The sequence below is a fragment of the Hyaloscypha bicolor genome (genome assembly GCF_002865645.1).
Source record: "Hyaloscypha bicolor E unplaced genomic scaffold K444scaffold_57, whole genome shotgun sequence".
In the NCBI taxonomy this organism is placed as follows: domain Eukaryota; kingdom Fungi; phylum Ascomycota; class Leotiomycetes; order Helotiales; family Hyaloscyphaceae; genus Hyaloscypha; species Hyaloscypha bicolor.
This window is the reverse complement of record NW_020194559.1, coordinates 393214-407570: the sequence shown is the minus strand read 5'-3', so window position 1 is coordinate 407570 and position 14357 is coordinate 393214. Positions and strand designations below refer to the sequence as shown.

The following is a 14357-nucleotide window of genomic DNA, read 5'->3' as shown; positions in this document are numbered from 1 at the left end:
TTCCCGATATGTAACAGCTATTGGGACCCTCTTATCTTACAAAATTTATTACTCAATAGCTGCAGCATTCAGATCGTAGGTAAGATATTAACTTCTCGTTTGTTAGAATTACAGAACACGACTCACGAAGGACTAAATCTCACTTGCTGTGAGAATATCTTTTGGTACACAGTGAGTTTATGACAATAGCCGAACCCCGACCCCCCTACTTTTCAAGATTTGGGAGAGTACCGGCAGCACAGATCAGCAGAAGAATCGCCGAAGTAATGTGTGTTACAATAAGATATGCATTGGCTATTGACAATATTTTAGAGTATCCATTGAAACACTTATTAACAGAAGTTCAAAAAGATGCATCACAGAGAGTCCGGACCTGGAATCCTCCAAGCCTCCCGGTCATAATTCGAGGGCCACACACCGTTCTTACCCGGGGCCAAGATTCCTTTGGGATCAAGAGCATTCTTCATAGTCTCATTCAACTTTCTCTGAGCATTGTCATTGAAAGAGTATGTATCTGCAATCTGATCCATGAGGGCAAGATGTGTCCGGTACTCACCCCAGCCGTGCTCTGCGGCGTCTTGAATCAATGTTCGAATCAGCCAATGAGCTCGGTCGCGTTTCTCCTTGTTGTAGCGGTCGAAGACTATACAGACAATGTGGTGCATCTCGCGCATACCTATTCCTTCAGTCAGTACATTGGGATGCACCTGTGGATGAAGAGCTGTTTACCAATTGTGAAAGTCCCGATGAAATCAACCCCAGCTTCTTTGCACCGCTTTTTTGTCATCGAGTATTGGAGCATACCGTCATCGCCTGTAATCTTGGCAATTGGAGAGAAGAATAAGTGCGCACCATTGGGGAGCCAGTTGACCCAAGCCAGCTCATCGAGAGAAGGAATTCCTTGCAAGGTACCGCTTCGAGTTTGAAGTACTGGGTGGTCTTTGGTCTCTTCGGGAAGAATGAATTGTGCTCCCTCAATTTTCGAGAAGGCTTCTTTGATGACGCTCCACAATACCTTTCGTACGGGCTCCGGTCCATAGACAGCACCATAGAAATTCCATCGACCAAGTTTCAACTTTTTGGCTATGGCATCCAGTTCTTCGTCGTCTAGCGGTTCGTCCTTCTGAGTGTATGACTTTTTATTTCCGCTCACAGCTGCATCAAGCAAAATGTGACGAAGCGTTGGCACGTTTTGAAGGACCATTTGCTAGTAGAGGCATTAGGAGATATTCACTGTGGTTGAAGGGTTATGGAACTCACTAGACGTAGAGGTCGAATAATATCGAGTGCTGTGTGGAGATCTTCGTCTCTGGGAAGTGTGATGAGATATGCTTGGTAACCTCCGGGATTTGGCATGAGCTACTCAAATTAAAAATAGGACCAACAAAAGATCGGAGTTCAACTGACCCAAATTCCCATTTTCGTGACTATACCCAAATTGCTTTGGGAGAATATCCCATCATTATAGGGTCCAAAGCCATAGTTAAATAGTTGCCACGCTCGATTTCCGGGAACTTGATCAGGCCTGAGCCCGTCAGGGTGTGGACGTGATGGATCCGGAAGTGCACCCATGCCTGTACGGATAAGTTCTCCGCTGGGCAAAACGACTTCCATACCGCAGTGCATCATCCAGTGATCTTGTTTTATCAGATTTCGATCTTCTCACAGATGTTGAGTATCTTACCTCCGTATGGTGTATACCCAACCCCACGCTCAACAGCATTTCCAATGATCGATCCACCGCCAATATCTGGGACATCAATCCAAAGTTGATCACGCAGGTTGTTCTTAACCAAGTATTCGTGCAAGTCAAAGAATGTAACGCCAGGTTCAACGAGTGCGAAAGCGCCTTCGACGTTGACTTCCAGAATCTTGTTCATATTTTTTCCAAGGTCAAGGGCGACACTTCCAGGCACCCGAGGTGCAGCGCCACCGTATCCAGTACTGCAAGATATCAGAGCCAAGAATAAAAACACTCGCAAAGCGATACTTACTTCCGCCCAATAGAGAATGGCCAAACAGGCATTTCGAACTGGTTACACAGCTTCATGATGTCTTGAACGTCCTTTACATCTCGGGGACACAAAACAGCCGATGCTACAAAATATGTCTTTTCAACCACGTTGTGCATATCATGTACCTTCGAGGGATCTGTATAGTGTTCAAGACTCAGCTGTGCAACATCCGTAATCACAGTCACATTTTGCTCCCCAAGTATCTGCCGCGCAGCGGCTATGAACTCATCGTATACCTCCGAAGTAAATCCTGGGGGCAGGGTGAGGGGGCCGCCGGAATGTTGCGATCCCTTAGGCTGAGTTGGTAGGTTTGGAATTTTCTTGCTGGAGGATGGCTTAGCAGTAGGACCATCTGCATTGGGGTCGCTGGCGGCATACCCGCTCTTCAATGTCGCAGGCATGATGAGAATTGGGGGTATTCAACCACTTTCGAGATTATGGGAAATGATGCGCCGTCTGAATTGACGAGTGCTAAAACGGATGAGTGGTGGAGAGTATTAAATGGTGCTCTAGGAAGACGATGAAGAGGTTGGACGAGACGTATATTTTGAATAATGAGTTCGGTGACCGCCGGTGGCTTTGACCAAATTTGAACTTGGAGCTCTGGGAGAGCTGAACACTATTTCTAGGCTTCTGATGCGGGCAGACCTAGCTCAGTGCGGGGTATCTCTATGCATCTTGGCAGATTCTATTGAAACCCAAAACAGAATACCCCGCCATTGTCATGGCCATGTCGGCATTCACCCACCACGAAGAGAAGCTATGCAAAAGAGCGACGCCATGTCTGAATTGGATGGTTAAGAGTAAACTGCGAACCGATAATAACTTGGCTACTTAGTAAAGGGTTGCATGACTTATTGTTACTGGCTGGTAAACAAAACCTCAGCCCCCGGGTGTTTACTTTTTCTTTCTGGGCCTGTTTGTGAGGGGAATCGATTTCCGCAATTTACCCCATAGCCTGGCCCCGAGTGGCTGGGGAAGCATTTATTTTTCCGTATGTTACGAGGGCATATCTGTTAGGCTTCGTTTCAGGAGTAGCATATATTTTGTTTATTTTCAATTTGCAATAACACGCGAGCGAAATGGGGGCACATCATTTGCCGAGTCTCATAAACGAATTCGTAAAACTCCACTCGAGTTAATGCAAACTTGTAACAAGCTCCATTTTGCAAAACTTTCGAAGGTGCGCTTAAGGTAAGAGTAAAAGAAATAGATAAGTGGCATTTTATGTCCATCTGGAACTATGTTCAGTAGCTTTGATAGTCAAGAAGGGGTAGAGGTGTTACCAGCGACGAGAAGTAAGCAACAATTACACGTTTCTCCAAGATGGGATACTGACACCTGGTCGATCGCATGTCTTCCCGTACCGCCTTGCACGCTTCGAGTGTCGGTATTCAAGGCCGGCACTGATTGTGGCCAGTAGGTAGGCCTTGGATCCCACGGGTGGGGGTGTGCCGCCGCTAAGCTGCAACCTCATGCGCTGTGGGTGGGCAACAGCCGCAAGCAGGAGCCTCGGGAAAATTGTCCGGGTCCCTGGTCCTGCCGCATACCCCGCACGCTTGGGCCGATCTGGGGCCCCGCTGGTTGCTGTGTCCCTGGGTTATTCTTGTGCTGTCCTTCTACCTGGACGTGGGGACATGGCCAGCTCGAGGCTCCGCGAGCAACCACGTCTGAACCGATCAGAAAGCCCTGATGACCACTCAACTCACTCTCTTCCAGCCATTACACACTTCAACATCCGGCAGCCATCGATGATCAATCATTTTAGCGCGCTAAATCTAGACTGCTGCATTTGCATCTGAACCTGAACCTGAGTCTCTTGAGCTGGGCAGGTAGGCTGGGTGGGGCCTTGGGGAGCTTCCCCGCTCAATTTCCGCCCTGTCCAATTCCTTCCTCCATCCATCCATCCCTCCATCCATCGAGTAGAGCAGACCAGAATAGAGTACGATATGTCCGACGATATCGAATCCTTCATCTGCCCCACCTGTTATGCATCGTTTCGACGCTCCGAGCATCTCCGGCGACATCTTGCATGTCGTACGTCTTTTGCCTTGTCGATTGTTATCATTGATGAAAACTCGTTTGCCTAAGTAGGGGAGTGCGCCAGTGCTGACATCGTGAATTCCGACAGATTCGTCGTCACGGCCATTCAAATGCCAAGCTTGCCATTCTGGCTTCAAGCGTCGGTAAGTAGGAGACACGTCGTCATAACAGATTGCTTTGGAATTGTTCTGACTCTTGTCCTGTTAGTGATGTGCTACGAAAGCATCTGCGAGGGTGCAGCTTGCGCATTAATCGGGATGTGGCGATGCCTGAACCACTTCCAGTGGGGAAGAAAGCCACGTCCTGCGATCAATGCGCCCACACGAAGAAACGATGTGATCGAAAATTCCCCTGCTCAAACTGCGCGACCAAAAGTTGTTCATGTACCTACAAGCGGCAATCGTCTGCTTCGAACCGGACACCACTTACAACACTGGAAACTACGCGGGGCTTTGGCGAGGAGGATGAGTCTGTTCCTGACTTGGAGGCCAACTATGACTTTGCAGACAATCTCAACCTCTCCATACCGTTTTCTTTGCAACATTCGACGGACCCGGATTGGCTAGACTTGGACTGGAACGCCGAATTTCCATTGCAGGTATCAGAGGATTCTTCTATTCATAACGAGGTTCACAGCCAAAATGTAGGACAAGGCTCGGGCTATGGTCAATTCGAGCCCTCTTACAGCCCACCATCTACTTCAGAAGGCAACAATAAAAAGTTCAAGCCATCGTTTGACTTTCTGCTGAACTTTACACACCAGTCGGGTCTAAAGTCGGTGTTCAATTACAAACGCTGCCGTTTACCACCAATTACCACGGATCACGCTTTCCATCAACCATCTCACCACCATGGTATTTCCTCTGAAGCTGTGTTAGCTGGAATACAGGAATCCTGCGGCAATCTCAGGACGTCTGGTTCAAGCGGAATGTCGTCGCATCACGATCAGCACAGAGTGAGTGTGGTAAGACTGATCGAAAGCTTCGATGACCCTCTGTTCGTTCAGACGAAAGCTATTTGGGACAGCTTCCGTACCTCACGGATAAGGTCATCGAAAATTGCCCTCCAATCCGTGGATGATACCGAGCGCACCGACGAGCGTTGTTTACAATTCTTCTGCCCTGAGAATCTGAGAAAGTTCACTCACCTCTTCTGGGATGAATGGTATCCCCACTGTCCCATTTTACACAAACCAGCCTTCGATGTCGTCTGCGCCCCGGTAATGCTTCTGGTTCCCATGGCTATTATAGGCGCCTGTATGTCCCCGAAAGATGAAGAGGTAGGCTTGGCAAAGGAGTGGCTGGAATTTGGAGAAGAGATTGTCTTCTCATCTGCTCTCCTATCGGCAGAGCCAGTTGAAAGGGCAGCCTCCGATACCGATATTCCGCCTTTGAGAATTATACAAGCAGCATATATTACCTGTATTTTACTAAACTGGGAAGGGAATGACACTATGAAGCGGCGGGTGAGGCATCATCATTTTGCTGCTGTCGTATCGGTGAGCAACCTTACCCTCAACCATCTGCAATTTTAACGTCATTTGGTACAGGCTGTACGAGAGATCGGTCTGGCAACCTCGAATCACTATCCTCTTGACTTTGTCGACGAATGCAGTTTTTCATGGCAGAATTTTATTGAGCGTGAAGAAGTGATTCGGTAAACTATAGGGACTCCATGATACCTGCATTACGATGCTGACTACCAGCCACTTAGGACTTTCACATATGTATTCCTACTAGACACAGCTTTTGTGATATTCAACAATACCCCGCCCAGGATGGTCCTTCACGAGATGAATCTCGAGATGCCGACTCCAGAACCTTGCTTTCAGGCAGACAATGCTAAAGACTGCTATGTACGCTGGCACACCAACATCTCCCAACATTTCGCAATTCCGGGCTCAATGCCATTGCTTCAAGGAGAAGCAATCAGTATTTTGATGCGCGACACTTACGACGAGCACTCTTCTAGATTTGCACATCTGAGCATATTAAGTCTCTTCACTCTAGTCGCAGGTAGGCACCCATTTTCCCAATCTTCTCAAAGTCACAACGGTACCAAAATCCCCGCTAATAGATTACAGGGCTACACACTATAGTATTCCAACAACGAAGCCTATTCACCTGTTTGCCGACGAGCTTGTTGCCTGTCCGTAGCGCATTGGCGAGGTGGCAAGCTCTCTGGCCCATGAGAAGTGACAGCGTCGATAACACAGTGGAGCGCGAGTCGTGGCAGGATACGGGCTTCATTGGTCAAGCACAGGAGTTTGCTTGGCTTATCATTGCCCGTCTTGACAAGTTGGAGACACCGAGCGAAGCAATACATGCCAATGCGAATGAGCAGACTCCGCTAGCGGAGTCTGCCTCAGGTCGCTTAGATGATACTAGCATGACCGTGGTGACGGACCTCATGCTCAGTTTGACCGTCACTAGTAAATAGGTGGAGAAGCTATGCTGCATCCTATATCATTGTATGTTGGTTGTCCGGCATCAAATCAATATTAGTTAATATCGCGCTCGAATTTACTTATGGGCTTTAGTAAGTTCTAGTTTCGGCACAGGTTATACAAGTAATTCTCTTTTAAGAGTATTTGAAAAATATATTTTTAATTATATATAAAGCTTTCTTAAATTATAGTTTTTTTTAAAAGTTATAAGTAAAATATATATTTTCGAATTTTTATAATTATTTATTATATTAAAAATCTTATTAATTAAGGCTCTTATAAGAAATTAATTTAACTTAATTAATAAAGTCTTATAAAAGGCTTTAAAAAAGAAAGCTATAATAGAAAAAAATTATAATAAGATAAAAACTTATATAAAGTATAATAGTAGAATCAAGGCAATAGCTAGAGTTTAAAGATTCAAGAATTTTATATATTAAAAATATTAAGCTAAAGAGAGAAATAAAAGAAAGGAAATACTAGCTAAAACTACTAAAATATTAGCTAGCTAGGTAAAACTAGTTATATAATAGCTATTTCTTTTTAGCCTCTAGCTAGTACTATTATATAAAATATACTAGAATATAAAATAAAATTATATAAATAAAAATATATATAATAAAATATAAATAATATATAATTATAAAAAGCTTAATTAAATAATATAAAAAACGATTATTTATTTAAAATTATAAAAAGAGCTAGCTTTCTTATATAATTTCTTTAAGTTATATAATAAAGTCTTTAACTTTTATTATATAATTTCTTTAAGTTATATAATAAAGGCTTTAACTTTTATTATATAATTAAAACCCCAAAATTACTAAAATAACGTGATTTTTTATAAAATATAGCTTGCTATATTCTAAAAGTTATTATTGCGCTCTACTGCTTTACTAGTAAATTTAGCGTCACGTGATCGCGATAACGTATACGGCTGGCTAGTATTTAGAATACTAAAGCTCCTATATTCAGAGCTTTCCTTCTTAGTTTAGAATTCTCGGATTAAGAGCCGCTCTACCTGCTTTCTAAACCCAGAGACCCGGTTTTATAATAGTTATAACTTTTTTTAAAAAAATTATTTATAATATTTATTATATATATAAAATCACGTAATTATAGTTTAGCTATTTAACTATAATTAGACATATTTATCTATAGTAAATATTATAGTCTTTTGGTCTAGTATATTATAATATTATATAATTATTTTACTTCTTTTTCTCTTATTAAAAGTATTTAATATCTAGATTATTTCTTATTTCTTTTATTTATATAAAGATTATAATATAAAATAATAATAATATAAAGTATTTATATTTATATAAATACTTTAATAAACTTTAAAATATAATTTTAAATATTATATTATTATAAGTTTTATAACTCTAGCTTTAAAGCCTTAAATTAAGGCTATAAAAGATTTATAAGATTATAAAAAATCCTTTAGGGCTAAAGTATTACTAGTAAAATAATTATAATATTCGAATATTATAATAATTATTATTATAAAGTACTTTAAAAAAATAGCTTAAAAGTAAACTCGAAATATAAATACTTAATTTTATTACTTTATATTCTAATCTTTATATTTATTTTATATAATACTTCTTTTCTTTTATTAAAACTCAATTTACTAGTTATATATTTAATTAAGTTTATATTTATACTAATAACTTATATAAAGAAATGAATAAACTTGATTCTAATTTAGTTTTGGGATTATAAATAAGAAATTCTTTTTGTATATAATATATAAGCTTTTAAGGCTTAGTAAAAAAATAAAAGAGCTATAAAAACTTATTTCGAAAACATATAAAATAGGGAAGAAATAAGAGGGCCTAGTTTTATTTAGCTTATAGTATTAAGAACTAGAAAGCCGAGATCGAGTAGAGAATAAGCGTGCTCGCGTCTATGGGAAAAGGCCAGCTAAGAGAAAAATATAATGACAAACCTTGCATCGACGAAGCTCGATAGTCAGGTTATGTTGCCTGGTAGCTGACATGTGACTGGTAAGAATAGGTGGCAGCCGGCGCTGAATTGTTCAAACAGTAGAGTATCCCAAAACTCAAACATAACTCTCCTTCACCCCACCATGCAAAACATGGCGTCTCCTCGGCCCATCCCCCTTTCGACTCATTGCCCTCACCGGGGTATCAAAATACCCGTCCCTCCTCTCGAAACCCTCATCCATCATAACATATTCCTTCCTCCCATTTCCACCCCAAAGCTTCGTAAATCCCTCCCAAAAATTCTTCAACTCTCCCGCCCAAATCAAGCACAAGGTAATAATCAAAATCATGAGAGGGAGCGCGGTAGCCCAGAAGACCCATTGGTTGACTGTCATGTTCCGCACGTCGAAGGTGTTCATGCCAAGGATGGACGCGACGGTGCTCAGAGGCAGGAAGATGATGGTTACGATGGTGAAGGCGTAGATGGCTGCTTCTTGGCGGTCTTTGTTTGAATCAATTTTCTGGATATTCTGTGATAGGCCGTTGTTAGCGTGAGGGGCTTTGTCAAGCAGTATAGTAGTCAACGTACCCAATCTCCCAGATCAGAAGCTCGATCATACATCTCTCTGAACTCTCTGATGCGCTTCTCTACTACGGCTAAACCGTCCTGAAGCAGCAGGCCATGGACTCCGCTTGGGTCTATGTTTGGCCCTGCCGCACCATTGGTCTGCACAGGACGTGGTAATGGATCGTTGTCGACATATGCTGCACTTTTATGTTTTGGTTCTCGGGATCCATAGCATGCTAATTGACGGCTTCGTGAGCGTGAGGCTCGAAATCTGCCTGAGTGACCACTCGTGAATGGCTGAAACCGACTTGTGCTAACCTTAGAATTCGTTGCTGATGGAATAGAGTCTCGCTAATTACGGAGATCTCCTGCTTCAAGGAGACGATTCGATTTTGGTGGCCACGATCCAGTGGGTTGGACTCGATTTCAGACTCCTGTGAAGGTTAGTAAATATTACAAGCGGATTTGGACTGCGGCGACTTACTAATGATTTGAGGTACTCCAGATAAATCTCTGAGATGTCCAAATCCAAAGCGGAATCATTCACATCTTGCAAGAGCTGAAAAGTGAGTAATGATGCAAACTCGGACGGCGGGAAAACAGCGTAATTGGACAGCCGCACAGTAGACATATTCTGAATGATTTTCTTCATACCCAACTCTAGGAGATTGTTGCATATGACCATTTGCTCATCGAAAACCTGCATGTCCTCCCACACAAGAAATGCAAAAGACAAGAGCAGATGAAGCCAAGCCCTTTCGAGTTCTTCGGGAATTTGAATGCCGGTTCGATCAGAGGCAGGTACTTGAGACATCAAATCTCGGAATGGTGTGATGCCTCGGTTGATTATTTGAAGCCATTCTACAAGATCTTGGCAGTCTCTGTCACCTCTGTGGGGATAGATATCCGGTAGCGGTGGTCCCGAAACATTGCCAACAAAGTCAGACTGGGGAACTGCCGTCTAGATTTGAGTCAGTACCAGATTGAATCGTACGTTCAAGAAACTTACCTCCCAAAGTCGATACAAAGCTCCCCAGTACTTTTGGGCCGTCATACTTTGCAAGTCTGATGGTAAGAAGAATTGAAGTATCGAGTCTGCAGCATTCAAGACGTCGACTTTTGTTTCGTAGCGTTTGCGACGATTTTGATCGGGCTGATCGGTATCTGTTCCAGAGCTCAGCTCGGTCCGCTCTTTAGCAAGAGCTTTATAGAGGTCTATCCTCTTCGAAAGGGGGCACGCTCGGTACGCAAGGCGATCGTTGAGATTAGTTTTAAGACGGAGAAAGTCGTCGATTTCTTTCTGATCCTCTTCGAGCTTTGGGCCCTCGACATTTGGAAAGTCCTGGCTTATATTGACTGCGGGCGGTGCGGGACTTGTATTGCGAGATTCATCGGTTGGGATACTCCACGTGAAAATATGAAATCCGTCTTTGTTCCCGTGCGGCGAGACGTCTGACTTTGATCTTCTTTGGTCTCTGACTCGCAGAAATGGTCTTGAAGAACGTTTCGATTCAGAAGTATCGGATGCTGTATCAGTGGTATCCTTGGTCGCTCCCTCTTCCAAAATGGGATCTTCGAGAAGAATACCTTTCGCAGGTTCTTTTGTATTTGGTCTGCATACTTTAGTGATGACTCAAAACCCGGAGCAAAGGATCTTGTTTATGAACGTACCGGAAATCAATGGACAACCGTATACTGGATTTCTTCGCAATCACAAATACTTCGGGCCAATCCTCTGCCGTGATGGCTTTCTCGTGATGAGTGATCTGAAAGGGCCGCGGCCAATACTCCCAAAAATGTGATACGAAGGCCTAGTCGATGTGAGCACATCGAATGGCACGGGGATAGTGGATACGTACAAACCAATCTTGACATTCATTCACTGGGAGAGACCAGAGCAGAGAGTTCTTAGTGTAAATAAGTATGTTTTGTGAAAGGGTCGTAGAGCTTTCTGTAGGATTTGGGACGATTGTTATGGACTCTCCTTGCAGTGAGGAAATTGGTGATTGGGCACATGACACGATGAGAGCTTCTAACGTTAGCTTATCGTGCACATATCTGTACGAGAGCCGGTACGTACAGTCATCCAATATGAGGATCCAGATTTGACCGATATAGAAGCAATGCTCTGGGGGTGCACCTGATACCTGACACACGGCTTGCTCCATGTCCCTTTTCTTCTGCACCTGTGAATATCGAGCCTGAAGAAGGGTTCTCATGGGATGAGAAGAAGGCCTTAAGCTTGATGATGTGGCGTATCTAGCAAGACAGAAGTAAGGCACACACAGCCATGATACAGTCCTAGCTCTTGACGATTTGGGCCTCATTTCTCCAGATATGTTGTCTTGAAGAAATGAAGGAGCCATGTTTCTCGCCGTCTGGCGTGGTCTGTCATATTTCTTCTTTGCCTGGGCGAGTAGCTTTGAAATGGCACTTCTCTCTGCATCCGTGAGATGGCTGATACTAAGAGCATTGGTCTAGAAATAACGTTAGGTACGATTTTTGGGAAGGATTTTAAGTTGGGTACCTGGAACTGTTCAAGATCCATGTTCAGATCTTCGAAGTGCCTGGAAATAGTCAGCATCTGCATATCATTGAAGAGACAAAGGTGGCCTGACACCCATCTGAAAATTGGCGAGATATTTTTCCGTCTACTGAGATCTGATTCAGATGCGACTGTCAGTTCTACAGCATGCTGTCCACTAACTAGACCATCTCCCATATACTGAGAGCGAAGTACGTTATGGGTTCTGCCCGAACTGGAAGGCATCTTGAGAGGTTCTTCTTGTGAAGGTTCGCTCTGTTCTGAAACATCAGACATGGATCCTGATATGCTCCGAGTGCTTTCTGAATTCCTGGTATGACGTGAAAGAGAGAACGAATATGCCTGTGTAACGGCATCAAGGTCGACCTCCGGTAAGCGCCGATTGAGAATTAGGGCACGATACTGGCTATCCCCATCGTCACTGTACGCACGGGTATTGTTGATTATGACGGGTTCCGGCAAAAGTACGGGTCCAGAACGCGACCGGCTACGAGATCTTCTGATGGCAGTGTCTTCGTAGTCATCGTCTTCGAAATCGTTGTAAATTCGATCGTTGATAATTACTGGGGCTGGCGATGGTGGTATTCTTGAACGGCTGCGTGTGCGGCTAGTGGGGCTGAACGGATTAGTTACCGTACGCGATCTCTCCAACTCGTACTCTTCACGATTTTGAGCACGTTTATACGCGTCAAGCTCTCTTCTAGTTTTTTCCACCTCATAACCCTCCCGGGCTTGAGCAAGTTTGTATGCGTCTAGTTCTCTTCGAGTCACTTCAAGTTCGTACGCCTCCCTCCGCTCTCGGCTAGAGGTAGGGACGAGGTAACCGGTGCTCCCCCCATAGTACGGACGAGGTGCAGGCCGATAGCGATGTTCTGGATAGGCCACCGGCGCTGGGTAAATATAATCTCTTCGAGTTCGAATATCCAGCTCGTCATCCTCGTCGTAATACGTACTTGTTCCACGGTGTTCTGGATGAGGTATGGGCCGGTAGCGATGTTCGGGATAAAACACAGGTGCTGGAGTGGCACGGCCACGGCGAACCCGAATATCGAGCTCATCATCCTCATCGTAATAGCCAGACCCTTCTCGTCGTTGTGAAGATCTTTGGTGAGATGGAACTCGGATATCGAGCTCTTCATCCTCATCATGATAACTTCCACTGCGTTCTCGAGTTTCGACCACCCTCCGCCGTGGCTGGGTTTCCCACTGTGTATAAGCGGTTGGCGCCGAGGGTCGATCCCTAGATCGCCCTGCTCCGTATGAAGACTGTCGATCGCGTCTTATATGGAGGTCTAGCTCATCACTGTCGCCAGACCCAGTTCTCACTTTCTGTGGAAGAAACGGCGGAGGACTCTCATCACGAGGGTGCAGTCGCACCCCATCATTATTTTCCGAAAAGTGCTGATCACCCTCAACCCTTCTATCTCCTGAAATCGGCGTCGGTGATTCTCTTTCCCTCTCGATCTCTCCAAGTACAGAGGAAGAAGAAGCCCTTCCCTCAGCGCGCTCATCCTCGTCCTCATAAAATGGTTGGTACCTCCTAGTCCTGTCCGAAGACTGTGGTTGTTCACGCTCCTGAGGAGAATTCCGATAGGACACTGGCCATGCATCAACTGCTCTTTCAGACGGTTGCTCAACGGGATCTTGAAATCGCACTGGTGCCTTTCGAGGCGCGGGAACTTGTGGTTGTTCGGCTTCTTCAGCGGGCCCGGGCCGAGCCTCCCCCTTATTATCCGGGTTTTGTGACATGTTGCCGGGTAAGAGAGCCCTTGATGTCACAGCGGCAACGATTAGTGCCAATCGACCATTGATAGTGCATTCGTTTTGTTTGAAAAGACAGAAGAGAGTAAGCGGGTTGTGATATTTCAGCTCTCGAAACTAGCAGGGGATCCTAGTAAAGTACCCGGACAGTTACCCGCGGAAGAATTTGCAAGGCATAGACGCTAAGCTGTTTTAGATTACTCAGAAGCGGCTTTCACTACTACTTAGTGGTTGGGATAAATAAACCCCTACCCTGAAGCGTGTTTCTAGCGGGTTCGCCTCCACAAAACATTGAATTCCAGCTGTCTTATTCGCCCATACCCCTTACTGCGGCGTCTGTGGATCCAGACAAGGCATGGGTTTATTTATCCCTACTACGAGTAGATATCTAGCATTTAAATCTGACAGACTGTTCGGCGCCGGAGGCTGGGAGTCGCTGCGCATGAACTCTAGCAGCAAGAGTTCTCCCTTACCAGATAGGATAGACCTTCTCATAATGAAAATTTGGGACTTTTCAGTAAAAGTTTGAGTGAATTCATCTAAGGGCCCGTCCTGCCAACCTCTCATATGTCACCATACCATATAATTCCATATCCCATTTAATTTTAAATAAGATGTTGTATAATCCCATACGATAATATTGCAATCGTGTTCTTTTACGGAGGACGCGGCCATACGGAGTAAGTCTTGCAACTACTAGGGTCAGCGCCACTTTTCGCTTAAGTGGTAGGGGCGTTGCACGGCAACCAGAGGGCGCTGTAATTACAGGGCTCTATCATAGGCTTTCGAGAACCAAAAGATAGCGCACAGGCCCTATAAATATCGCTAAACTTGCTATTTCTCCAGGCTATCAAGCCCCCAGTGTCGTTGCTAGGTCAGCGGCTTGTGGCGTCCTAAGGCTTGGCGCTCACCTTTGCCGGTTGCAAGACTTATGGCCGCGTCCTCCGTACCTTCTATTTAATAGTGGTAAGCTCACCGTCTGGCATAATATCTCCACTTTTAAAGGCCGTGCTATTACCCCGCTTTG

At 44.5% G+C, this 14357-nt stretch overlaps 3 protein-coding genes across 3 annotated transcripts; 1 reads left to right on the top strand and 2 right to left on the bottom strand.

Moving 5' to 3' along the window:
• Nucleotides 1–292: 292 nt before the first annotated feature.
• Nucleotides 293–2416, bottom strand: K444DRAFT_588331 (vanillyl alcohol oxidase; the record flags this gene model as incomplete). The annotated part of the gene is made up of 6 exons (XM_024878051.1): nucleotides 293–676; nucleotides 730–1207; nucleotides 1261–1359; nucleotides 1408–1637; nucleotides 1685–1944; nucleotides 1995–2416. 6 exons carry the CDS (start codon nucleotides 2414–2416, stop codon nucleotides 357–359), a joined length of 1809 nt encoding a protein of 602 aa, XP_024737822.1. The 3' UTR covers nucleotides 293–356.
• Nucleotides 2417–3854: 1438 nt separating this feature from the next.
• Nucleotides 3855–6614, top strand: K444DRAFT_560290 (uncharacterized protein). Its single transcript, XM_024876894.1, has 6 exons — nucleotides 3855–4052; nucleotides 4147–4201; nucleotides 4266–5556; nucleotides 5608–5714; nucleotides 5772–6073; nucleotides 6142–6614. The coding sequence occupies exons 1-6, from the start codon at nucleotides 3965–3967 to the stop codon at nucleotides 6495–6497; spliced, it is 2199 nt and encodes a 732-aa protein (XP_024737821.1). The 5' UTR covers nucleotides 3855–3964; the 3' UTR covers nucleotides 6498–6614.
• A 1523-nt stretch (nucleotides 6615–8137) lies between these two features.
• On the bottom strand, nucleotides 8138–13318 carry K444DRAFT_628943 (uncharacterized protein; the record flags this gene model as incomplete). The annotated part of the gene is made up of 11 exons (XM_024882980.1): nucleotides 8138–8140; nucleotides 8459–8539; nucleotides 8654–8986; nucleotides 9046–9226; nucleotides 9343–9458; nucleotides 9509–9985; nucleotides 10034–10637; nucleotides 10696–10835; nucleotides 10884–10906; nucleotides 11105–11501; nucleotides 11552–13318. The coding sequence occupies 11 exons, from the start codon at nucleotides 13316–13318 to the stop codon at nucleotides 8138–8140; spliced, it is 4122 nt and encodes a 1373-aa protein (XP_024737820.1).
• Nucleotides 13319–14357: the final 1039 nt, after the last annotated feature.

Coding starts and splice junctions, on each gene's coding strand:
- K444DRAFT_560290 (XM_024876894.1), top strand. CDS start 3,965: ATGTCCGACGATATCGAATCCTTCATCTGCCCCACCTGTTATGCATCG. Junction 4,053..4,146: donor CCGGCGACATCTTGCATGTC/GTACGTCTTTTG, acceptor GAATTCCGACAG/ATTCGTCGTCACGGCCATTC. Junction 6,074..6,141: donor TCTCTTCACTCTAGTCGCAG/GTAGGCACCCAT, acceptor AATAGATTACAG/GGCTACACACTATAGTATTC.